This window comes from Gymnoscopelus microlampas (genome assembly GCF_963454915.1).
Source record: "Gymnoscopelus microlampas genome assembly, chromosome: 3".
In the NCBI taxonomy this organism is placed as follows: domain Eukaryota; kingdom Metazoa; phylum Chordata; class Actinopteri; order Myctophiformes; family Myctophidae; genus Gymnoscopelus; species Gymnoscopelus microlampas.
Genome location: NC_139940.1, coordinates 54,040,736 through 54,067,684, shown reverse-complemented (window position 1 = coordinate 54,067,684; position 26,949 = coordinate 54,040,736). Strand labels below are relative to the sequence as shown.

The 26,949-nt window shown below is 41.3% G+C and overlaps 1 protein-coding gene across 1 annotated transcript in view; it reads right to left on the bottom strand.

Moving 5' to 3' along the window:
* LOC311041919 (guanylate-binding protein 1-like) overlaps positions 1 to 26,949 on the bottom strand; it is a gene marked incomplete at its 3' end in the record, with an annotated part of 109,666 nt that overhangs the window by 52,466 nt on the left and 30,251 nt on the right. Inside the window, exons 8-11 of the mRNA XM_084052402.1 lie at positions 23,501 to 23,620; positions 20,593 to 20,682; positions 16,883 to 17,074; positions 9,321 to 9,448 (exon numbers count right to left, since the gene is read on the bottom strand). Coding sequence (XP_083908528.1) covers positions 9,321 to 9,448; positions 16,883 to 17,074; positions 20,593 to 20,682; positions 23,501 to 23,620 — 530 coding nt within the window. The remainder of the gene's footprint in view (positions 1 to 9,320; positions 9,449 to 16,882; positions 17,075 to 20,592; positions 20,683 to 23,500; positions 23,621 to 26,949) is intronic.

Below are 26,949 nucleotides of genomic sequence, written 5' to 3'. Positions count from 1 at the left end.
CGGCGCGAACCTTGAGAGGCTATTGTTTTTAAACTTTAAGGCGTTAAAGACCGCCGCTGACGGTGCATGCACGCGCGCCCCCAGCTCCCACAGTGTCAGAACTAAGGGTACGCCGTACCCCCCGTACCCCCTACAGCTCAACCCTGGTTGTGAGCTTGTAGATCGTCTATTTTCAAATAGCCAACATTTATAAATATGCACATTGTTTAATGGACGACATATATATAGCTTTGAAGTGCTCGTGTGGCCTTTTATAGTCGCTTCTTTTGGGCTTGTTTTCATAGACCTGTTTGCTTATTTCTCTCGCAAAGTCTGGCAACACCGCTGTTGACGCAGCAGCAGTCTCCTGTTCCTCGCCGAGCCGGCGAAAACTTCTGGGAACTCAGATTAGCAGTCTCCAGTCTCACTGTGAGGATTTTACACAGAGCGCGTTTCGCTCAACTCCAATCCATTGCCGTCTGTGCGCTGCCGTGTGCGCTCTTACAGGTGGTTGTTTGGTGTTATAATAATGTATAACTTTGTTTGTAAAATTCAAAGTTTAGAAGATAGATTCGAGAAGATCGAGCAGCTGCTACTACTGCTGCTGAGAATGCCACTGATTCTACACTGCCCGCAAAAAGGATTAAAAGAGCAAAGAATTCAAAGCTTGCGGTAAGTGAAATTATGTCTGCAAATAGGGGCTGTGTGTGTCCACCTAAGGCGAGAATGCCTTTATGCTTTTATAGTCCAACTAACTTTGTGAATCTTTCTGTTTGCAGGAGGCGGTGAGACGTCTACACAACTCTGAAAACAATGCCATGAGACTTGATCCAAAAGAAAGGTACGTTTTTTGTTTTTTTGTATCACTGTGTAATTTACCCCAGCTAAGTAATAACAATACATAACATTTATATAGCGATTCTCTTAGTACCCAAAGTCGCTTTACAACAAAACAACAACTTTATTAGGAGATAAATACTTCTAAAAAGGAACCAGTAAGCTAAGGCAGAAACAGAGGTTTGAATTAGGGGGGAGGGGAAGGTGGGTTTTGATGCAGGCTTTGAATAGGGTGGGGTGGAGGTGTGAGCTTCGAATGGAGGGGGTTGGAGTCTGGAACTGGTGGCTGTGTGTGCTGGAATAAACATGCTGCCTTTTTATTTTCAGTATCAATTCTCCACATAATCTTGCAGTGATGACCCATATGTTGGATCAGGTCAGCATTGCTAGTAAAATATATAAGTACATCTTCCACCACTGGCCCCAGTAAAAGCTTAGACTTTTACAGGGGCCAGTTAAAAATTGCAGTCACATGTAGGTTCTCTTTTAGAGCAGTGTAGATGTGGAATTGTGTTGTTTGTGTAGATAAACAACTAAATAGATCATAATTGTGTTTTCCTTGTATTTCAGCGGCTTGCAGGACACACTTTGAGTCTCTGAGAAGAAGCCATCGCCTGTACCAGCCAGAGAATTCTGACCAGAAGAAAAAGCTGAATGCCTCAATGAAGACCCGACAGAGAAGATTGAGGGTTTGGTGGAGGGACTCCAAAGAGAAGCAGAGGCCGTTCGTTCAGCAAGACACTGCATGAGAGACAGAACTACATTTTTTTTTTTATTATTGTCCCCTTTGTGGGAGTTTTTTACAACTTCTGGGGGTCCCTGGAAAAAACATTTGGGGATGGGGAGATGGGGATTTTTTTTTACTGTTTTAGAAGATATTTTTGAATAGCCAAAGTATACTGTATACTGTTTTTTTTTAATCAATAAACACAATTTACCTGACTGAGATTGTTGCCTATTTGTTTTCAGAATCTTGTATGTATATATGTGTGTGTGTGTGTGTGTGTGTGTGTGTGTGTGTGTGTGTGTGTGTGTGTGTGTGTGTGTGTGTGTGTGTGTGTGTGTGTGTGTATATAACTAAATAAATACATACAAATATACATGAATAAATATATATATATATATACATAAATATAAATAAATTAAAAAAAAAAAATATATATATATATATATATATATATATATATATATATAAAATAAGGGAATAAGGGGGGGGGGACCACCCCCCAGATCCCTAGGGGGGGGCACCACCCCCCAGGTCCCTAGGAGGGGGGTCACCTTGTGAGCCCCCCCCCCCCCCCCACACACAATGTGACCCCCAAAATAAGGGAGGGATGCCCACCTACGTCACAGCCAATCATAGGTGGCTTATTGCACATGCTCAGTAGCATTGCTCGAGATAGGGGGGATCTCCCCCCTCCCAAATTGTGGAAATCCAGGTTAGGGCTGAAGGTGTGATTTTCTGGCAGCAACCCCAGCAGGGGGTCACGCATACTTAATTTGGTACCATACAGGAGTTTACCGACCTACAAAACTTTGAGTTTTCCGAGTGGAAAACTCTTGTAAATTCTTGTAAATTCTCTGAGTTTACATCTCATATTCATCGGTTTTCATAGCCGGAAACCTTGTTTTTTTTGCAGTGCTAGTGGTTGCGGTTTGTCCCTGTTTCTAAAACGTTGTTGATATTTAGTATGAGTTATTGGTTGATATATTGATTCTTGACTGTGCCACACCTCCTCAAGTCCATCTGTGATTATTACCAAGATGTTTCACTGTACCAATTCTTAATAATATATTATTATTATTATTATTATTATTATTATACCCCGGGAGCAGTATGGGTTAGCGCCCCATGCTGCGTCTTCCGTGAGGAAGAAGCCCAACAAACCCGCGGTGAGGCCTTTAGGAGGGCCATTCCATTCCAGCGTACCGCAAGCGGAGCTAATACCATTAGACGGCCCAATCTAGTGGTATCGGCCCAAGGAACCATCACGCCAGAAGGAAATGTTTGGATCGGGATGGTGCGGAGGATCTGGTACAGCGCTCAGGTCCTGGACCTGGTGAGACGAAGGAGGAGCCCGGCCAGGAGGCCAACCACAGAGCTTAGTCCCTCCACGTGCCAGAGCCTCCCCCGAGTTCCGGCAGAGTAGTTCTGGAGAAGCGGACTGATTGGCCCTGTCTTTCCCTATAGGACTGACCGTGGGTGCTACTGGGACGTAAGTCGGGGCTTGATCAACCCTGGCTGGGTCACCTGGGCGAGGGTGTATGTTGTATGTTGCGAGACCCGAAACACCCTATGACCCCAGGCTACAACACTGATGATGCGTCCCAGTTGCAGCCATGTGATGTATTTCTTTATTAGTTATTCTATTTATAGTGGCTCATAGGAATTTATAGACTACGTGACAACCAGGAATAGTTTGGTGACCACAGGAGAGACTGTTGACAGCCGGAATGTAGACGGTATCCCGGGAGCAGTATGGGTTAGCGCCCCATGCTGCGTCTTCCGTGAGGAAGAAGCCCAACAAACCCGCGGTGAGGCCTTTAGGAGGGCCATTCCATTCCAGCGTACCGCAAGCGGAGCTAATACCATTAGACGGCCCAATCTAGTGGTATCGGCCCAAGGAACCATCACGCCAGAAGGAAATGTTTGGATCGGGATGGTGCGGAGGATCTGGTACAGCGCTCAGGTCCTGGACCTGGTGAGACGAAGGAGGAGCCCGGCCAGGAGGCCAACCACAGAGCTTAGTCCCTCCACGTGCCAGAGCCTCCCCCGAGTTCCGGCAGAGTAGTTCTGGAGAAGCGGACTGATTGGCCCTGTCTTTCCCTATAGGACTGACCGTGGGTGCTACTGGGACGTAAGTCGGGGCTTGATCAACCCTGGCTGGGTCACCTGGGCGAGGGTGTATGTTGTATGTTGCGAGACCCGAAACACCCTATGACCCCAGGCTACAACACTGATGATGCGTCCCAGTTGCATCCATGTGATGTATTTCTTTATTGTTATTATGGGGCCAGGCTTCCAGCATGGACCCATATTGTTATTGGCATTATTCTGTTTCTTCTTCTTCTGCCACTTTTGGCAGTTCTGGCTGAACCGTGCAGTCGCTTTTTATGAAACTCGGCCATATGATAGATGGTCATGAAAAACGATCAAGAAAAAATTCTCACAATCTTTCGTCAAAAGGTGGCGCTATAGCACTCAATTGAAAAATGCCAACTTTGATCAGGTACAACTCATGCCCTGTTTCACCTACAGCCATGAAACTTCGATGCACACATGCGTCTCCTCATGCTGAACAACTTTCACACTCTGACTTTTGACCTCTGACCTTTAGATCTCCCACCATTTTGAATGATATGAAAAACAGTTAAAACCTATCTCCTCCTGGGATTTTTGAGTAATCTGCACGAAACTTTTTACACATGAACTTTGGACCTATACCAAAAAACGTTTGCAAAATATCTTCCATAAGTGAAAAAATGAAGCTTTAATGAGCCAATGAATATTGCAGTTTTATGACAATTATTCATCTGCCCCTAACTCATACATGCAGACTTACCATTCTTTGAAACTTTGCAGAAATGTAAAGGGCCATTCCAAATATCACTGAAACCAATCTTACTCCAATTGGTCAAACGGGGGCGCTATAGCAATTTTTTGAAAATTGAAACTTTAAACAGGCAAAAGTCATACCTCGTTTGGCCGACAGCCATTAGACCTGCTTACACATGTGCCTTGACTAATGAGGAACACATCTATCACGTTGACCAGTAAGCACCGCCCTTAGGTTGTCCGCAATCTTGAGCAGTTTGAAAAACACTTAAACCCAGGATTTTTCAGCTATTTGCGTGAAACTGTATGATCAGTGTGATCTCTTTTTTCAGAGGTTTGTCTCTTGGTCCAATAGCGTCCCGCTTAAGTGTATGTCTCACAACCTCAAGGTCACAGGTTCAAGCCTCACTTGGTGCAGACTTCATCTAAGTTGCATTTCACACAACATGACTATCAATGAATACATTTGCAATTGTTAAAGATAACATGAAATACTTAATTGAGTGTTTTTTACATACTTCATTGTGAAAATAGCTGATCTACAATCTCACAACTTTTCAGATAGCAATGAGAGTATGTTTTTTCAATGTATAACATACTTCATTGTGAAAATAGCCGATGTACAATCTGACAACTTTTAATGGTTTGTGAGCTTGTAGATCGGCTACTTTCACTAGTTTTGGTTCTGAGGAGATGTACAATTTCTTCATTGGTAAATGGTTTGTGAACGAGTGATCTTTGTGTTAGTGAAACAGGGGCTTGGGTCATGACAGAAGGCAAGAGTTTGTGATCCTCAACAGACGATATCAGCCTGGACAAAGCTATAGCACTATAGGTAGTGTTGCAGCTACCTAAGAGTGCCTCATGATCGCAAGGTTGCCGGTTCAAGCCTCACTTGATGCAGACTCATTTAAGTTGAATTGCAAAAAACATGACTCAATCTATTCCGTTTCCATGGCTCTCTCTCTCTCTCTCTTCAATCTATTCCGTTTCTATCTTCAATCTATTCCGTTTCCATGGCTCTCTCTCTCTCTTCAATCTATTCCGTTTCTATCTTCAATCTATTGCGTTTCAATGTCTCTGTCTCTTCAATCTATTCCGTTTCTATCTTCAATCGATTCCGTTTCCATGTTTCTGTCTCTTCAATCTATTCTCTCTCTCTCTCTCTCTCTCTCTCTCTCTCTCTCTCTCTCTCTCTCTCTCTCTCTCTCTCTCTCTCTCTCTCTCTCTCTCTCTCTCTCTCTCTCTCTCTCTCTCTCTCTCTCTCTCTCTCTCTCTCTGAGGGTCGGCCATAGCTGAGTGGTTAGTGAGCCCGCCTAGGGAGCCAGAGGCTCTGGTTGACCCAGGTACGATTCCAGGCCAGGTCAGCAAATGTGTCGATGAAACGAAATTTGTCCCTGAGCAAGACTCTTAACCCCTAATTGCTCACAGGCCCTCATTGGAAACAAGACCGCAAGGACTTTCATGAACTGACCTGTTAAAGGAATTATCATTTCTCTTTCTCTCTCCTGGCCCCATATTATCGCTGCTTGCAGCTATATTTATGGGGCCAGGCTTCCAGCATGGACCCATATTGTTATTGGCATTATTCCGTTTCTTCTTCTTCTTCTGCCGTTTTTGCCAGTTCTGGCTGAACCGTGCAGTCGCTTTTTATGAAACTCGGCCATATGATAGATGGTCATGAAAAACGATCAAAAAATGAATCTCACAATCTTTCGTCAAAAGGTGGCGCTATAGCACTCAGTTGAAAATGACAACTTTGAACAGGTACAACTCATGCCCTGTTTCACCTACAGCCATGAAACTTCGATGCACACATGCGTCTCCTCATGCTGAACAACTTTCACACTCTGACTTTTGACCTCTGACCTTTAGATCTCCCACCATTTTGAATTATATGGAAAACAGTTAAAACCTATCTCCTCCTGGGATTTTTGAGTAATCTGCACGAAACTTTTTACACATGAACTTTGGACCTATACCAAAAAACGTTTGCAAAATATCTTCCATAAGTGAAAAAATGAAGCTTTAATGAGCCAATGAATATTGCAGTTTTATGACAATTATTCATCTGCCCCTAACACATACATGCAGACTTACCATTCTTTGAAACTTTGCAGAAATGTAAAGGGCCATTCCAAATATCACTGAAACCAATCTTACTCCAATTGGTCAAACGGGGGCGCTATAGCAATTTTTTGAAAATTGAAACTTTAAACAGGCAAAAGTCATGCCTCGTTTGGCCGACAGCCATTAGACCTGCTTACACATGTGCCTTGACTAATGAGGAACACATCTATCACGTTGACCAGTAAGCACCGCCCTTAGATTGTCCGCAATCTTGAGCAGTTTGAAAAACACTTAAACCCAGGATTTTTCAGCTACTTGCGTGAAACTGTATGATCTGTGTGATCTCCTTTTTCACAGGTTCTTGTCTGTTGGTGGCTTCTCGCTTAAATGTGTGCCCCACAACCTGAAGGTCACCAGTTCAAGCCTCACTTGGTGCAGACTTCATCTAAGTTGCATTTCACACAACATGACTATCAATGAATACATCTGCAATTGTTAAAGATAACATGAAATACTTAATTGAGTGTTTTTTATATACAGCTGATCTACAATCTCACAACTTTTCAGATAGCAATGAGAGTATGTTTTTTCAATGTATAACATACTTCATTGTGAAAATAGCCGATGTACAATCTGACAACTTTTAATGGTTTGTGAGCTTGTAGATCGGCTACTTTCACTAGTTTTGCTTCTGAGGAGATGTACAATTTCTTAATTGGTAAATGGTTTGTGAACGAGTGATCTTAGTGTTAGTGAAACAGGGGCTTGGGTCATGACAGAAGGCAAGAGTTTGTGATCCTCAACAGACAATATCAGCCTGGACAAAGCTATAGCACTATAGGTAGTGTTGCAGCTACCTAAGAGTGCCTCACGACCACAAGGTTGCTGGTTCAAGCCTCACTTGATGCACACTCATTTAAGTTGAATTGCAAAAAAACATGACTCAATCTATTCCGTTTCCATGGCTCTCTCTCTCTCTCTTCAATCTATTCCGTTTCCATGTCTCTCTCTCTGTCTCTTCGATCTATTCCGTTTCTATCTTCAATCTATTCCGTTTCTCTCTCTCTCTCTCTCTCTCTCTCTCTCTCTCTCTCTCTCTCTCTCTCTCTCTCTCTCTCTCTCTCTCTCTCTCTCTCTCTCTCTCTCTCTCTCTCTCTCTCTCTCTCTCTCTCTCTCTCTCTCTCTCTCTCTGAGGGTCGGCCATAGCTGAGTGGTTAGTGAGCCCGCCTAGGGAGCCAGAGGCTCTGGTTGCCCCAGGTACGATTCCAGGCGAGGTCAGCAAATGTGTCGATGACATGAAATTTGTCCCTGAGCAAGACTCTTAACCCCTAATTGCTCACAGGTCCTCATTGGAAACAAGACCGCAAGGACTTTCATGAACTGACCTGTTAAAGGAATTATCATTTCTCTTTCTCTCTCCTGGCCCCATATTATCGCTGCTTGCAGCTATATTTATTATTATTATTATTATTATTATTATTATTATTATTATTATTATTATTATTATTATTATTATTAAATATTACAGAATTCCAATCAATTGTAATGTAAACATTACAAATGTAATACAACATTTTAACAACTTGTTATCAGGTAACAACCACATATTATTGTACCTCATGTATTGCATTACCAATGCTGGCCAAATCAATGAACTACATGGCAGAAAACACAAGCATCACACATCCCACTCTGACCTAGAAAAAAACGCCTCCCACAGACATACAGGGACTGACCTGTTTCACACTGTCGCCAGTCTATACTTGACATCTATGTCATATGTTCTTGTTTTTAAATATCAGGTCAATCTCACATGTTAAAGGGCAAGACCACTTTGGTAGAGGTTTGGGTTGGGTAGTTACCTTGCCATGATGTAACAACAAAGGTGGGCAAGAAATCCAAAATAAATCTTCATTTGACTAGAAATTGATCATTTTAAATATGCTCCTCATTTACTTACATTGTACAGTGAAGAGAGGCTCTGGGGACATATTTTACCCCGTAACAAACTCAAACAAAGCTGATTCTGACAATATAGAACATCACCAAACTTTTTTTTTTTTTTAATAACAATAAACATCCACAGAACTGGATCCAGATCTTCAAATAGTAAAATCAACAGGAAGTTGACATTTGTATTAAATAAACAGAACTGGGTTTGGTGATGTTCTATACTGTCAAAATCAGGCAATCAGCTTTGTTTACGTTGGTTAACAGGCTCAAAAGAGCCAGCATTACAGTGGTCTCGCTGTACAATGTAATTCAATGAGGAGCATATTTTGAAATATCAAATTCTAGTCAATGGAGAAATATTTTTTTATTTCTTACCCGCCTTTGGAGTTACATCATGGCAAGCTACACAACCCAACCCAAACCTCTACCAAAGTGGCCTTGCCCTCAAATCAAGGTTACATTTTACCTGAGAGAACAACAAATGGAAACAACTTGATGAACATTTTATGATTCACTTTATAAAATGTATATTCACTTTTTATAAGATGGTAAGATGGTAATGGTAATATGTATATTGTGCAAATGTAAACATACATTATATATATATATATATATATGTGTGTGTGTGTGTGTGTGTGTGTGTGTGTGTGTGTGTGTGTGTGTGTGTGTGTGTGTGTATATATATATATATATATGTATATGTATATGTATATGTATATATATATATATATATATATATATATATATATATATATATATATATATATATATATATATGTGCTTATAATCAGGATCAGAAAGTTCACTCAACACGTTCTCATGGATTCAGGTTTTCAGTCGCCATGACTCATTTTTATGAGATCAATGAGTATTAGAATAATTTACAGAAACAATGATTTGAACATGAATCAAAATGGTGTCTCACCTTCTCTATATTTCCCAGTCCCTCTGTATCCAGCAGCACCAGAGTGTGGTTAGTCATACTGGGGTGAGGTACACACCACATCCAGATGCGCTTTGTCTTGGATTGGATGGTGGATCCCAGGGGAAACCCTTGAGGATGAAATATATATAGGACAATAACAAACCATATTTCAAAAAGACTGTCCATATTGATGCTGAGTCTTAATCGGGAGGCACGCGTTAATCCGACAGACCTTTTCTCCGACTATGTGGCATCCGCGTGCGGTTAGGGTTAGGGTGCGGGTTTGGTTCGGGTTTAGTTTTGGAAACGTCGGAGCGCTGCGCTGTCGGAGGAATGCGCTGTCGGACTAACGTACTGCACCCGTCTTAATCAAGGGCCCAGCATCCGGCTTTGAAATTGAGTCTATATAGGAGGTAAAAGTTCATATGTGAATGGCCTGTAGTTTCACTGTTTTACCCCCGCTCGTATCAGAAGAATTAACTCTCAATGCAAGCGGACAGGTTTTTGTCGAACTTTGCACTTGATTTTATTACCTTAACACATTCACTGCCAGAGGTTTTCTAGAACAGGCTGCTCCCACTGCCAGCCATTCTGACTATTCTGACTCATCTTTGAGGACCCACAGAATATCTTTTGCTATGACTATGAACACATGGAATATCTTAAAACAAAGATTAGAATCTCTTCTTTCATCTGGAAAAGAGCTTTACATTTTTAGCGCCGCTAGCCGCTCTATACCTTTAGGTATAGGGTGGATCCTGCTCTATACCTGACTTTGTCCGTGTTCACCGTCAACGCTCTGATTGGTCAGACCCGTCAACGCTCTGATTGGTCAGACCCGTCAACGCTCTGATTGGTCAGACCCGTCAACGCTCTGATTGGTCAGACCCGTCAACGCTCTGATTGGTCAGACCCGTCAACAAAGTGATTGGTCAAGCTTCACGTGACACATGGCTGTAAACACATTATAAACACATATCGATGACAAAATGTATCAAAGGCGCCGCTACCTTCACACAGGGTGTGATTTTTTTAAAAGCTATTCAATCAAGGGGATGAACTTTTCCAGGTTTCGAGCTGACAGTGACATGAAAATGACCCATTAACAATAACAATGACGCATCTCCAGGTGGTCTGGGTTGTGAAGTCATGCCCTGCTTCAAAACCGGATGTAAACAAAAAGGGTCCATGGGATCGGATAGGGTCCCGTCTATCGACTGGAACAATAACATTTCTACTGCGATCCGCCATTTTGGAGCGATTGGCCATCGAAAATGGCTGGTTTTCACCATAGACATATAAAGGTAGACATATAAAGGTAGACGCCTCCTCCGGCTCAGAGGTGTCTGTATCTCGGGTGCGCACCAGCTTCCACAGGGCAAGCGGGAAGCTTCCGCATGCGCCACAGAAGGGGCCGTTCGGTAGGCCAATCAGAGGCAGGTGGGGGCAGGTCTTTTCGTAACCCAGCCCTTAATCCTTTAAGAGGCAGACTCGCAGCAATTAGTCAGTTAGACGCGCTATGAGTGGCCAGTAGTCAATGCGCTGTGATTGGCCAGTAGTCACTTTGAGTGGCAGCTTGCCTTCTCTAAAATATAACAACATATCGTCGGTGTCCGGGACCAACCAGCTAACTCCATTTACAGCTTTTTTTTTTTTTTTTTTCATAAAAAGAACACCCTTTACGTCTGTGTAAAAAACAACATTTGAACCAATGAAAAGTATTAAAAAGCGCCTCTGACAAAACCTCCCAACTCCATTGGATCCTCAAACTGTCCGTCAAAACCACATAACTCCCCCCCTCTCCTCTCCAGTGCTGCCTTTTCACAGCATGAGCAGAGCGCGCTGCACAGTGAACGAGGAGGAGGACCACGTAAACAAACTAAACGGCAGGGTTTTTCTCCCCGTAGTCTGTTAAAACTATGCAGTGTACCTGTTTATCAAACTTAGCACTGACGCTAATGTTATGAAAACAAGTAATTATATTTCTAAAATGTATGAGTGTTTAATGAGGAGAGCAATGTGACAAGAAGAAAGGAGTTCATAAGCTGTCTCCAGACCAGACCGATTTTGGGCCGATTCGGCGTCGGGAAGCGTCGTGTATATAGTCGTCCAGTCGGTTAGGGGTCCGTCGGGGGGTCCGTCGGGACCTTTTCGGCCGACCCAGAGCCGACCGAACATGTTCAGTCCTTTGGCCGACTGGTAGTAGCCATGTTGCAGAGAAGTAGTGTCAACAACACGCAGCGAGTGCTGGGAGGCATACGTAAATCCGACATCCCATTTCTCCGACTATGTGGCATCCGCGTGCGGTTAGGGTTAGGTATTGCACCCGCGAGTGCTATCGGTGTTGCCAGATTATGTGAGAGAAACAAGCGACCATGTCTATGAAAACCTACATTCACTGTTTCTCGTTGTTGCTCCCAGAGAGAGAGATTGATTGATTTGACCTACTTTTGCGCTGTGGTGATGTAATTTATTGGGAGCAGGTGTGTGAGATTCCAATAGTATAAACATTTTAATTGGCTTTCATATACTCTTAATATATTTTTTTCAAATTAGATTTGGCCTTATAGATCGAAATGTGCTCAGTTTTGGCTATTTTCTGGGTGCTATAATTTCAATAAATTAATTAATGTATTTAATTTTGATTATTCGAATAACCGTTTTCAAAAATGTTGTGTACACGTCAGCAGTGGTGGAAAAAGTACTCAAATGTTTTACTTGAGTAAAAGTATCAATGCGCGATTTTCCTGTCGATACAGTTTTTTTTTAGACACAGTCCCCTGTTCGTTTGTCAACAATGATCTAAATGGGAAGTTTATTTCAGCAGCTAGAATGTGACAGATTCAGGCCTAGGCTACACGTACATGGATCTTTTTCTAAACGCACATTTTTGTGTGTGTTTGGGCCTTTCAGCCACACGCAAACGGTGTTTTTGGCCGCTAAAACGGATATTTTTGTAAACGGATAAATAAGTGAAGGTTTTCCAAAACATGCGTTTCAGTGGATCTGTGTGGACATGTAATCCGGAGATTATGAGAAACGATGACGTCATCGCGCATTCGCACATGGTCATTATATTAATAAATAAATAATATAATTATACACACCGGACCGCTCATGGTCATTATAATAATAAATGAAGAGAGAGAGAGAGAGAGAGAGCAACACTTACAGTCTATGAAACAAGGCACGCTCATTTATGGCAAAATAATGTCATAATTAATATTAAGACAGTGGTGGGAAAAGTAGCTCATTCACTGTGTGACGAAACCCCTCTTTCTCTGCGCCGAGTAGAGCACACGGCGCGCACACAGGTTGAATGTGGGGTCTGTGGTCCTAAAACACAATCGCCCCGGGTCAAAATCCAGCGACCATGGAGCGACCGCGGGTGGCCCGCTCCAAAGGTGCGTGGGTCGGGGAGTTTTGGGACGACCACCCATGGAATGAATTGATGAAGTAAAACTCAGCCCTGAAACATGACTGGCATACCATGACAGTCATGGTGCCGAGAGTCCCTGCTTTATAGTGGTGTTCGATTTTTTTTTACGTTGTCAACTCTCACATGTACATAAACGTTCAGTTGTCAAATATAAAGTGCTTACCCCCGAGCCACGGACGTTATAAGGCGATCCGGATCGCGATAAGTACCCGTATCTCCCGTATTGTTCAATAAAAAACATTTTAATCCGATCGCCGGCCATTTTCTCCAAATTGTCTCCGATGCTTTCAACCATGCGACACTAATGGTTGGGAGGTGTATTGCACTCTGATACATTACCAAAAAAATGCTTTTTATTGAACAATACGGGAGATACGGGTACTTATCGCGGTCCGGATCGCCTTGTAACATCCGTGGCTCGGGGGTAAGCACTTTATATTTGAAATCTGAACGTTTATGTACATGTGAGAGTTGGCAATGTAAGAAAAAAACCGAACACCACTATAAACCAGGGACTCGGCACCGTCATGTGAACCATGGCTACTGTTTGCGCTGCAGCTGCGCCCTAATAATGTTGTTTTCGTTTATGTTCACGTATGCTGTTCACGTATGCTATTAAAATAATGCAGCTTTTGCAGTATTGGGCCTTAACATGTGATTAAAATGTATTTGTATTTGGCCCCTCATATATAAAATAAATGTAAATGTAAAATCTGAACTTGAAACTTGCCGCTGATCAATGCGTTTCTGCGTCTACGTATGGACAGGGATTTTTTAAAATCTTTGTCATGTGGCCAGGGATTCTTTTTAAAAACGGAGGACTAAAATATCTGTTTAGTAAAAGATCCATATACGTGTAGCCTAGGCCTTAGTCCGTTTTTTGGTGCACAACACAACCCTCGTTTAAGTGAATTGCTTTCACCTGCTGCTGCTGTGCGGAGTGTGCGCTACAGGGCATATCTCCGCCAAGCCAGGGTGACCTACTCAGGCTCATGAAATTCATATGCAGGCATAGTAGCCAATTAGAATGAAATCTGCAAAAACTGACTCATATACTGATACAGAACCATATATTGGCTATATATTATGGCTGTCGGGTGGAAATCTTGTATGTTCCTTTCTTATTATTATTTAAAAACAATTTAAAATCGTGAAAATAGCCAATCTACAAGCTGTAATTATTAATAATTAAGGAATACTATATTTTAAAGAGTGAAAAATCAACTAAAGTCATTATTAGTGCAAGTTCAAAAATAGCAGATCTACAAGCTCAGAACGCATGCACCGCAACACGAACCCCTCTTTGCAGAAGTTATTGTAATATTTAAAGTCCTGTTTATTATTGTAGGCCTATATAATAAGCGTCATGAAGCATCAGGGCATTTACACGTTGTGATGCATTGTGAGCTTGGAGATCCATTTTTAGCTTTTGGGAATTTGAAATATCCATTTGAAACCTCTCCCTCAGCAGGGTAAAGTGGTGATAATATAATGACACATGCAAGTATCTGAAAATATATAAAGTCACTCTACCAACTTTGATGAGGCAGTATTGCTTTGTTTTAGAAATTTAAGGTTTTCTTCATTTCCTGAACAATTGTTACGGTTTCAAACCCTTCACCTCCACCTTCCACGTCTGGAGTTCCTGTGCACATCCAGTACGCAGTTCTCACTCTGCCACCTAGACACTCAGGCTCACCTCATCATTCTCCTCCCGGTGGCAAGCTGACTGGGTGCGGCACTGCACACCTGATTCCATTTTCCAATCATCACCAGAGTCTTCAAGAACCCTGCCTTCCCCGCGCCCCTTGCCAGATCTTCCCATAGAATTACCTGGCAAGTATAGCTGAAGCCTACATTGTTGCTGTCCATACCCTGTAGAGCTATTTTCTGTTTGTTGTCTCCGCCAGGAGACTGTTTTCACTTTCCGTCCCCCCCCCTCGGCCAAGCTAACATTGGTCAAGCCTCACGTGACACGTGACAATACGGTGAAATAGTGTGATCTGATTGGCTAGTGACGTATAGCGGCCTATAAATACATCTGTCACTTTGAAAGAGTCTTAGCCTCTTTCAAAGTGAGGTAAGACAGGAATAATCACGAAATGGCTGAGAAATGGCGGAGCAATACATTATGTAGACACACTGGTGTCATCACAATATGTAATATAAATAGCTTAGACAGGATTAATCAAGAACAGTACATTCCAGTACAAACTGAGATCACAGTTAATGACACAGTGCAACTAACTCTTATTATGCAAACTGAAGAAGCTAATCATTGTCTGCAAACCGATGAAGAACCAAAGGCGCAACGCCTTTGGTTCTTGTATCTGACATGTATCTGACGGATAGAACACTTACACAGACAGGACAGATAGGACACTTACACAGACAGGACGGATAGGACTTACATAGGACGGATAGGACACTTATACAGACAGGACGGATAGGACAATTATACAGACAGGACGGATAGGACACTTATACAGACAGGACGGATAGGACTTACATAGACAGGACGGATAGGACACTTATACAGACAGGACGGATAGGACACTTATACAGACATTGTGTCATGTTACTATGACACAGCAACATGTTCTATTTTTTGTAAGAATTAGAACATAATAATTAGAACATTCCCAACATTCCCAACACAAGTCTGCTGGCGGAGACTTGTGCTCCGAGGAGCACTTTTTCTAGTTTTTTTCTGCAATCGTTCTGATCGCTTGTTTTTTGTCACACTCCAGATCTGCGGTGCCACTCCTTGCTTGCCACCACCATTCCTCTGAATCGTTTGGCTACCGACCACATGCTTGGACTCTGACTACTCTCATGACTCTCCCTAAGTATAGTTTTATATGATATAATATCTACTTCTATACATATATATTTGTGCCACTAGTTGTATATGTATATTCATGTAGATGTATATTGATATATCTATACATGTTCAGTTTTGTGTATTTTGGACAACGCCTTGCAAGGCATTAACCCTTTCCTGTCTCCTGAGTGGTTGCATTTGGGTTCTGAACACAACTCATTCTTAACAACAATGAACGTTTTGGAGTTAGCAGGTTGCGTCTGGACAGCTGAGAAATATAATATGAATTGTCAATGCAACTCAAAACAATTTAAATAAAATCAATTAAAACATTAAAAAAACGAACTAAAAACTATAAACTATGAGTTCAAATCTTTAAAATCTGCAATTAAATCTCACAATTGACTCAAATTAACGGGATTAACATGGACAACATATACGTAACATTTTTGAAGGGTGTTACAAACATGGGGAGCATTACTGTAGTAGCACAAAGCAGATACCTACAGACTTTTGCAACCATCAGGGTGAGCCATGTTCAGGAGCGGGTACAGTGCTTACATTACATTACATTACATTACATTACAGTCATTTAGCAGACGCTTTTATCCAAAGCGACTTACAATAAGTGCAATCAACAAAGGTAGGGAACGAAAGCTACTAATCACCAGAGGTTATAAGTGCATTTTCTGCAATAACAAGCAACCAAGAGCATACCTAGCGCTAAGGTAAAAGTGCAATATATCAGCTACCTATTTCCTTAAACAGATGAGACAAAGTAGTCAACATTCCAGACATGGCTAAGCTTTTCTAAAATTGCTTTATAAGTAAGAAAAAACAAATGCTGATCTCTCCTTACTGCTAGACAAGGCTGTTTTTTTTATGTATATATATTTGTAAGAGTATCGTAATCCACACAATTCCTGAGTAGGCATTGTTTGCGTGTTTATTCTGCAACACCCAGGACTCAAACTCACAACCATAGACACCAAGGGCAAGACATGAACTCCTTCAGCTATACTTGCTGATACTTGTAAGTGAGAACCTGCATATGGCTTCACACTATGGGAATTAAAGCTGAGATTGTAGTGTTGTAATTAGGCAAACTGGATGTTACTACCATAGAGAAATGGTTAAGTTGTCAAAATGACAATGTCCTGACCAATGTTTCTATTAAATATTTGTTTAAAATTAACATAATGCACTAGTAATTAAATTAACTAGGAGGCTCCATTTTGTGGACATTGGAATACATACTGGATCACGAGTGTACATGTATCTTATAATGAAAATGCTCACCTTTGTTTCTCCCAGCCACCTTGTTCATGAGGTAGGACTTTCCGGTTCGGTACATGCCCACTACTGACACCACAACCACGTTCTGCTCAATCTGCTGTAAAATCTTCTGGGCACTGGGAACCATACGCAGTTTCCCTTCACTGTCACTCTCTATCAGACATACTGGTTCCTTCATTGCCATGATGGTCACTGCTAGTGGAGAAAATACAAAAAGGGACATGAGGATAATATGCACACTGCTACCTAAATGATTATGGTATTAATGCGGAGAACATCAAATGTATTATTGCAAGCGTGGTTGCCACAACACAAGTCATGGGTTGTGGCCTTCAGGACCCAAAGAATTACAAAATACAAAAGTTGCTATAACATGCCATAAAACACAAAAAATAAAGAACACATTAGCAAAATCAGACAGCCTTTTCCTGTTTTCACATTTTTAATTTGGACAGGAAAACAAATTATACGTTAGTAGGCCTAGCATGGCCAGATGTGTCCATGGCATGCATCCTACTAGTCAGGGGATATTAGCAGAATATTTTCCAATCTTGGAATAAATTCCTTACCAAAACAAATCTTGTAAAGGTGTCTAGTAACACATCTCACAAAGACTGAAATTCAGTATCCCTAGGAGAATTTTTGACAGCTCCTTAAAGTTGGGGTACCCACCATAACCTTGGTTTAAAAAAAAATCCAAATGTAATTCTGTTTTAAGTAGCATGTGAGGGGTCAAACTAGGGTGTTTTTATGATTCTGAATCCATTGCAATCATTTGTTTTGCACCAAAACCACTCCTTGGGCTAAAAACGGCCATAGCCATGTATACTTTTTGTGTAAAAAGCCCATTGAGATTGGGCCGTTTTTAGCCCAAGGAGTGGTTTTGGTGCAAAACAAATGATTGCAATGGATTCAGAATCATAAAAACACCCTAGTTTGACACCTCACATGCTACTTAACACTGGCATGACTGAGGTTTCATTATCCAACACACAGCCTGCAAAACGGTCATTTTGAACAAGAAATCAAGCTCTCCTGTTCGTTACTGTCTCACCTCTGTGCTCCAGACTAGCTGACACCTTCTCACCCACACAGTGGGGGGTTCCATTGTCTTCTAAATAGCCATTAACATCTCAATTGCACTCTGCGCAGTCAGTGAGCCCACATAATGTTGTTGTTGTAGGCAGGCACAAACATTATAAAATTAGGCTAACTTGTAATGGTAACTGCAGATTCTGTATGTAAAATCTTTATTTAAAAAAAAGCGTATAAAACAGCGCGATCTGTAGCGTCACACATTAAACTCTTCAGTGAAACATGGAGCCTATATGAACCACTGAAGCCACTGTCTAATTACGTGACTCCAGGGTTAGGGTTAGGGTTAGATTACGTGATCTCCATTGTGCAAAACACATGGATATCTCTTGACAAACCAATATTATAATATATAATATTCACATTATTGTCTGAGCGTAAAGCTCTCATTCTATCAGCTGTTCACGCTGATGAGAAAGCGTCTCCTCTCCTGTCCCTCTCATCTCCTTGTCAGCGTAACAAGTGAACACATCGCTATATGTTCCACAAATGTGCTCATTCCTGCGCTAAATATCTGATCTAAAAACATAAAACAATCGCTGCCTGACGAGCCATCTGCTTGTAGATCACATCTGTTGGCACAGCATTTTAAAACAGCGCGATCCAGTAGCAAACACTCTGTACACTGCAGCGAAAGGGTTGCCAAATTTTGCGAGAAAAATAAGCAGTCAGGTCTATGAAAATGTTACTGCATGCATTGTGCCCTAAGAAAACAGTGAGGCATGAAACCATTGCATTGTAAATGGGGTTTATATCCGAGGCAAATTTGCAACCCCAGTCCCTGGTTAGACCTTTCTATATAAATATTTACCTAATAAAAATGATCTACAAAAGGACATGCATGAAGCTCTAATCTAAACAAGTATGAAAAGATATTTATATCTGCAAAGTAACTAGTAGCCTAACTAAAGTTTTCAAATAATTGTAGTGGAGTAAAAGTGCAAGATTTGCCTCTGAGTTGTAGTGGAGTAGAAAAGTATTACCATTATAATGTAATTATATATATCATTATAATAATAATAATAATAATAATAATAATAATAATAATAATAGAAAGACGCCCAAAGTCGCTTATAATAAGCAGACATGGCAACATAGAATAGTTGCGCAGCAGCGAGTCTGCTGTCTACGGGCCGCTCTGTGGGGGGTCTCGAGGTGTAAAGTGCTCTAGGGAGGGGGAGAGAGGGGGAGAGCGATCAATTTAGCCGAAATAAAACGGCTGGGATGGGATACATGGTATGTATTTCATATTTATAATGAGTTAAAAAAAAAAAAAAAACGGAGATGGTTTGAAACATATATTTAGGAAAAGTCATGAAAGATGAACTTTCTCAGAGCTTCCTGAGAGAAGTTAAGCCACTTTCAATTCTCAAAATCGGTCCCATTGATTGCTTAGTCACGGAAGTGTTAAAACAGAATTAAATTTGGATTTTTTGGGGGGATTTTTTTTTAACCAAGGTTATGGTGGGTACCCCAACTTTAAGGAGCTGTCAAAAATTCTCCTAGGGATACTGAATTTCAGTCTTTGTGAGATGTGTTACTAGACACCTTTACAAACACATTGGTGAAGATGTTTCTGGTAAGGAATTTATTCCAAGACTTTTTTAATATCCCCTGACTATACTAATGAACAACAAAATACAACATTTCTCCCAAATGTTAAGTGTGCCTGCAGCTCGCCAAGTCTTTGCAACCTTGAGTTCGATAGGTAGGGTGAAATAAATGAATGTATTGTTTTAACCACTTAGCCAAGATCGTACAAAGTCGAAACCTAGCTCATTCCCTAGCTCAGTTAAATGTTGTGGACCCAAAATAGTGTCACAACAAAGTACCACCAATCGACTCCAAATGGCATGAAACGTGCTCCTAACTGGTCTTTGGGTGGTCAATTTTGGTGGGGTAAAAAAAAAACTAAATAAATGTATTCAAAAAAGAATACAAAATTAACCGAACCCTAAAAAATGAAAAATAAAACCCCCAAAAAATTAGGCCGAAAAGGAGCATCTTAAAAAATGGAGCCGGATGTATTTGTTCTCAGAAGTTTTGGAGCGTTTTGGGCACTTTTTTGGGGGACTAAAAGGGGGCGTGGTTACGTAGTTTTGCGTATTACGTCGCCGTGGTAACACGTAGCTGCAAGATAACGAATAGCCAGCTTGTCCCGGTCAAGCCGCACGTTTTGATGTATAGCCTACAGTACATTGCTGGGGCTGTGTCAACCGTGTGGGAGGAGTAGTACTTTGGTCCCCTAATGCGGCCAAAAGGGGCGTGTTTACGTAGGGTTTTCTTTTTCTTTTGTATACATTTTTTTATTCGTTTTTTTCTGGTTCTTTTTTTTATCCTGCCAAAATTGACCATCCAAAAACCAGTTAGGAGCACCTTTCAGGCCATTTGGTGTCGATTGGTGGTACTTTGTAGTGACACTATTTTGGGTCCAGACTTAGCGAGCTTCAGACACACTTAACATTTCTAAGAAGTTTTGTTTCTAGTTTGAGAATTCTTCTAGCATGATTGGTTCACCACTGATTGTCTTCAGACAGACAGAAGGGAAAACGTAATACGAGGCCATGCCTTTTGGCCTAGCAGAGAAAATAAACTATAAACTATGAATTGTCCTTCACCATCAGTAGCAGGACCATCTTGGGAATGCAATGATGGTTCTGGTTGGGTTGTCACTGTAGCTGGGACAGGCTCAGCTTGAGTAGAAGGACCTAAACAGACAAGGCAAAAAAAAGAATAGCCAGAAAACTGTTGAATAACACGATTAACCACAGACCTACACATTTGCAAAAAGGAAAAGAAATCCCCCTCTAAGGGACCATTCGATATTTACTGTATAGGTCAGGACCCTCCATCTTACATATATGTATTTTTTTTCCCTGAACCCTCCCCAATGATAAAAATATATATATATACTATTTAAAACAGATAAATATGCCCAATTGTTTGCTTTCTGCAAACAGAAACAGAAATTATTACGATATTATTGCAACCTATGCAATACGAGACGGCTCCATAACAATGAGCCAAAATCTTTCGAAGATAGCAGATCTACAAGCTCACAACTTGTCACACCACAGTGGCTGCTGTTACATGGACAGTTGTATTCGGAATGAATACACTTCTATTCGGAATGAATGAATGGATGAATTCATTCCGAATAGATTTGCTCATGTAAACACCCCAATTGGAATAGAATATTCCATTCCAGTCTGACCCGAATGCATTTTCATTCGGAATAGAAGGGGTGGTATAGACCGTTTGAATCGGGTTAAATCAATCGGAATTGACCATGTAAACACTTTATTCCAAACGCTCCTGTCTGTTTGGAATACATGCATTCCTTTGCGCATGTCCGTGCTTAGAAGGGCTGTCAGAATTGTCCAAAAATGACCTATCAAATCTCTAATTCGGCCACGGTTGGTGCTGAGAAGCGCTCGCTCCTGCGGGATAAAATTAATGATTCTTATAGCGTAATTTAATAAGCCTGTAATGGTTAAGCCCAGACTTGTCCAGGAGAACGGACGCTCCGAGGATTGCTGGCCTAGGCTACACTTATATGGATCTTTTTCTAAACAGGTATTTCAGTCCTCAGTTTTTAAAAAGAATCCCTGGCCACATGACAAAGATTTTTTTTTTAAATCCCTGTACACACGTAAACGCAGAAACGCATTGATCAGCATGCAAGTTTCAATTTTAAATCAGATTTTATTTTATTATTTTAATTTATTTTATATATGAGGGGCCAAATACATATACATTTTTAATCGCATGTTAAGGCCCAATACTGCATTATTTTAATAGCATACGTGAACAAAAATAAATGAAAACAACATTATTAGGGCACAACTGCAGCGAAAACAGATGAGTTTTACTTCATCAATTCATTACATGGGCAGCCGGAACGGTTGTCCCAAAACACCCCGCCCCACGCACCTTTTGAGCGGGCCATCCACGGCTGCTCCATGGTGGCTGGATTTTGACCGGGGGCGATTATGTTTTAGGGCGACAGACCCGTTATATTATACCTCTATGGACAGACCCTGTGTGCGCACCGCGCGCTACTCGGCGCAGAAAGAGGGTTTTCGTCACAGTGAATGAGTTACAGCATGTTTCAAAGCTTTTTCATAATAATACAAGAAAGCGTGACACTCGGCATAATGAGTAGCTTATACTTTCTACTTAAGTATATTTTGATGCCAATACTTTTGTACTTTTGCCATAAATGAGCGTGCCTTGTTTCATAGACTGTAGTGTTGCTCTCTCTCTCTCTCTCTCTCTCTCTCTCTCTCTCTCTCTCTCTCTCTCTCTCTCTCTCTCCATTTATTATTATAATGACCATGAGCGGTCCGGTGTTTAAGTATTATTATTTATTATTATAATGACCATGTGCGAATGCGCGATGACATCATCGTACGGTACCTACATGAGAAATCTGACAAATATAGGCTAGCCTACGTTTTACCGTGTCTGGTACCAATACAAAAAGAGAAACTGGTCTGAACTTGTAGATCTGCTACTTTTGCATTAAAACGGCAAGGACAAAGGAACACAGGCTTGCACCGCATACAACGCTGCCTGGTGCGTTGCTTCCGGGCCTGCCTACGACCGATAGACCTCCGCTGCGGAGGCACAAGGGGGCTATTGCCTCCTCCCATGCTCACCAGGGGAAGCTCTGCTCCGGGTAGTGGCCCCTGGTCCATGCCCGGGCGTAGGCGGGAACCACTTTGCGCATGTCAAAAGTTATATTCTGAATGAATGATTTGGTCATGTAAACGAGGAATACTTTTATTCAGGTCCCATGTAAACAGGTGAGTGGATCAGATTCCTCTATTCAGAATGAGTTCATTCGGAATGAATTCATTCGGAATGAATACATGATGGTCCATGTTACTGTGGCCAGTGTGTTGTGAGCTTGTAGATCTGTGTTCCTTTATTCCTCCCTTGCTGTTCCACATCCTTCCTTTCTTGCTTTCTTATCCTCCCTTTCTTACAGTTTTTAGCAATCAGGTATCAATAGATCCTATTTGCATGTGTTAAAGCTAAAGCCCTGCATGTGTGCAAATAGTGTGTGTGTGTGTGTGTGTGTGTGTGTGTGTGTGTGTGTGTGTGTGTGTGTGTGTGTGTGTGTGTGTGTGTGTGTGTGTGTGTGTGTGTGTGTGTGTGTTCTAGGACAGTTGGTAAAATAATTAGTAGCTCATGCACAATAGTATGTAAGTTGGCCTTGCTGCTCACTGTGGGTTTCTTGCACAGCCCTAAAATGAGCATCATTACTCATTCATCATAATGCATGTGTCTGTCTCTGTCCATGTCAACATGTGCATGTCTCCCTGTCATTCATTGCAGCTGTAGATGATGCCCAACTAGGTTGCACAAGACCCTGGCTAGATGAGACCACAACCCTATCTGGTGTGTATACACACTACCACAGGAATATTGCAATATTTACTTGTGCTCCGCCTAACTACAAACATTCTATTCAATTCTATTCCATTCTATATTAATGTATGTATAACATTACGTACTCACCAAGGACTCGCTCGTTGTCAACTGGGACAAGGTAGACCACGACTACAGACAAACAGACCCCAACCAGTACAGATATACAGACCCCAACCAGTGCCAGCACCATGAACCAGGTGTAGGACACTGAAAAAGAGACAAGCAGAAAAAGGCCTTTTGTCGCTTCAAAAGATAATCCTATTTGTGTTGCACAACAAAACCCAATTCATTAGTTTGTTAAACTATGATAAGCTTGATGGATTTCAGCATTCAGCAGAAACACAGTCAAATCATCATACAATTGTGGAATATAACTAGAAAATATTGTTCCTGAAGAAACAATTTGGGCTCGCTTTAAAGCCAAAAAACGTAGTATAAAAAGTACAAATTCAGTTTGACTTGGCTCCAGTGAGCTTGTAAATTAGGTATTTCCGATGGTTTACCCTGTGTGTGTGTGTGTGTGTGTGTGTGTGTGTGTGTGTGTGTGTGTGTGTGTGTGTGTGTGTGTGTGTGTGTGTGTGTGTGTGTGTGTGTGTGTGTGTGTGAGTGAGTGAGTGAGTGAGTGAGTGAGTGAGTGAGTGAGTGTGAGAGAGGGCGGAGGGGGGGGGGGGGGTTGTGCCGGGTTATGTTGAAAATGACTCGTTTTCCACACTGTAAAAAGTTAAGGAGATGTGGAGGTTTTTTATCAAGGAGATAGAATGGGAGCGGACGGGAGCCAGATTTTTTGGCACGTGATCCATCCGTCCCTTCCTTCTCAGAGGCACCGTCGGTGGTTCCAAAGTTGCGCTACCCCCCCCCTGTGGAAAAAAACGAAATCTTTGATAACACGGTAAATCCCGGTTTTGGCACCTGAGCGTCTACTCTTTGATAACACAGTAAATCACGGTTTTGGCACCCAATGTGTTAAATTGGAGCTTGAAATGTACAAAGTTATTGCCATAAAAATGTCACCCATTTACACACTCATTCGTACACTGATGGCGGAGGAAACCATGCTAGACACCTACTCATCGGGAGCAATTAGGGGTTCAGCGTCTTGCTCAAGGACACTTCGACACTAACTCTGGGGGAGCCCGGGATCCAACTGTGAACCTCACAGTTGCCATTCGGCCACTTGACAGGCCACTCTACTCCTGAGCCAGTGCCGCCCCCTGTACTCACACTTTCCAAAGACTGTCAAGGTTTTTCCAAAATGGCAGATCTACAAGCTCACAACACATCACATTGTAGATCGGCTTTGTTTTAATAGTTAAAGTATGACAGAGGGGGGTATATCATGTGGCTGTGTGTGGTTACTGTAGGTTTTGTATTAATCAAATCTGCAAAGTAACAAAGTCCCAAAACACTCTGCCCCATTTTTTTCGCGGACCGAGGCCGCCGGTTTAGACGCGGGGCAAGGGTGTTTCAGGACGGCGGTTCTTCTTCTATTACATTTCTGAATGGAGAGGTGCTCGTCTCTGCGCAATGGAGAACCGGTTTGACGGCGAAACTGGTTTTCTAATGGCCACTCATTAACTATTCGGCCGAATGCAAATGAGCCCCATTTGAAAACAAAGGCGACTTAAAGAGTGAGGGGCTACTAATGTCGTTATGTTGATTTTTTGTCAACACAGGGGCAAGCAGGGTTCACACAGACCGGGCCATGGCCTCGTTGGCCCCAATGACCATACGCCTCTGATTGTAGTGGAGTAGTAACAAAAATGGAAAGTAAAGTAAAAGTACCTCAAAATTGTACTGTGCATTGTAAGCACTTGTATAGTACTTGAGTAAATGTACTTAATTACTTTGCAGCACCATTGAGCAGCCAATGACTGACAGATAGGTATCACCAGCTGCACTGATTGCTAGTGTAGAGACATGGGTTTATATTAATGGTCTTAACTCAAAATGTATACATCACAGAGCTTAGATCTTTGGATTAACCCTTGCATTGTGTTAGAAACCTGCATCCACGTGTGGTGTTAACGGGTCAAATTTGACCCATGATTTAACTCAGCCCAAAATACTAAAAAAGACAATATTCGCATTTATTTTTTTCTCCCACCTCATAGCTGACTTGTAATGCATTCATATCCATGTAAACACTTTTTATAATATTATGTTGGGTTAGGGTTTCATCTTTCAATATATGTCGTTTTCAATTGTAAAAATGTTAAAATTCACTCATTACTTTTCCTATATTGAAGACAATGGATAATGATGTTATCTAGCTATAATAGACTAACATTAGAACACACTTCCAAAAATAAAAATAAATACTTGTTTTAGTTTTTTAACTTTAAAAAATGTTAATATTATTAAAAATAATGACATCTGTGGCGTTAGCGGGTCAAAATTTAATAGAGGGTAAAAAGTCATTTATTTTTCATAAACTCAAACTTTATTTTACTCCTGATAGAAAATGCTAATTGAGGACAGGTCTCTCTCCCTCTCAAACATGTAAACATTGAATATTGACAATTTGGGGGGAATTGAGCCTCACTTCTCTGCCGGGTCAAATTTCACCCGCTAACACCACAGGTGTTAGCGGCATTTTTTTTACACATATCTGTGTAAAACATGCGGCCACAGTGACTTTACGAAAACATGGGCCATTCCTCCTATGTCCTTCTCTCTCCCTTCTAGCAAACACCATTATATTAGTGTGTATTGGAAAAGGTGAAAAGACTGAGATCCACATGTGCTTTAAAGTGGGAATCCCACTGAGGAGAGCTTCAAAAGTATAAAAGTGATCAAAAAGTTAAACAGCAATGGAAGTCATAATGTACGTCAACCTTTTAAAGTTTAAATGGAGTCTGTAAATTAAAGCATGCTGAAGTGACATGATTGTAAACAAGTGAAAGAAAAAGGGGTTTTCAGTTGAAATAACATTGACTTTTCCATAGACTTGGGGTGTTTAAAGTTAAAGGATCTACACCATGAATTTAAAAAACAATAATAATATTTAATATCATTTTGTTTATGTCCCTCAAACGTTTTTCAAAAGGTTTGAGCCTAAATCAAGCCTCAGATATACTCATTCCAACTAACTTCTCTCTGGCTTATAAAGCACTTTCACCTGCAATACCACATTGTCCTGTTTGGCACGGGGCACTATTGAGCCAGTTTGAATGCATGTTATCTCCTCGTTCTGTGTGGAAAAAGTTAAAAAAAAAGTTAAAAAAAAAGGAAAACATTTTAAAACAAAAAAAATTGGTTGGAACTGAAAAACGGGAGGGATTGTACCCTGAAAATCAGTTTGGCCTGTTTTGAGACCAATGTACAGAAAACCCCAGATTTGCTGTGAAAGCCTGAGTGTTCAAACTGGGGTATTTTGGGGGATAGAAGAGAGGTAGGGGAAACCAAAAACACACAAAAAAGAAGAAAAAGTTAAAATTCATGGTGTAGTCCCTTTAAATATTTCAAAACTACAAATTATTTCAAAAAGAAAAGTACAAGCACACATGTCCACAGTAAGCTGTATTGTTTACAGTTTG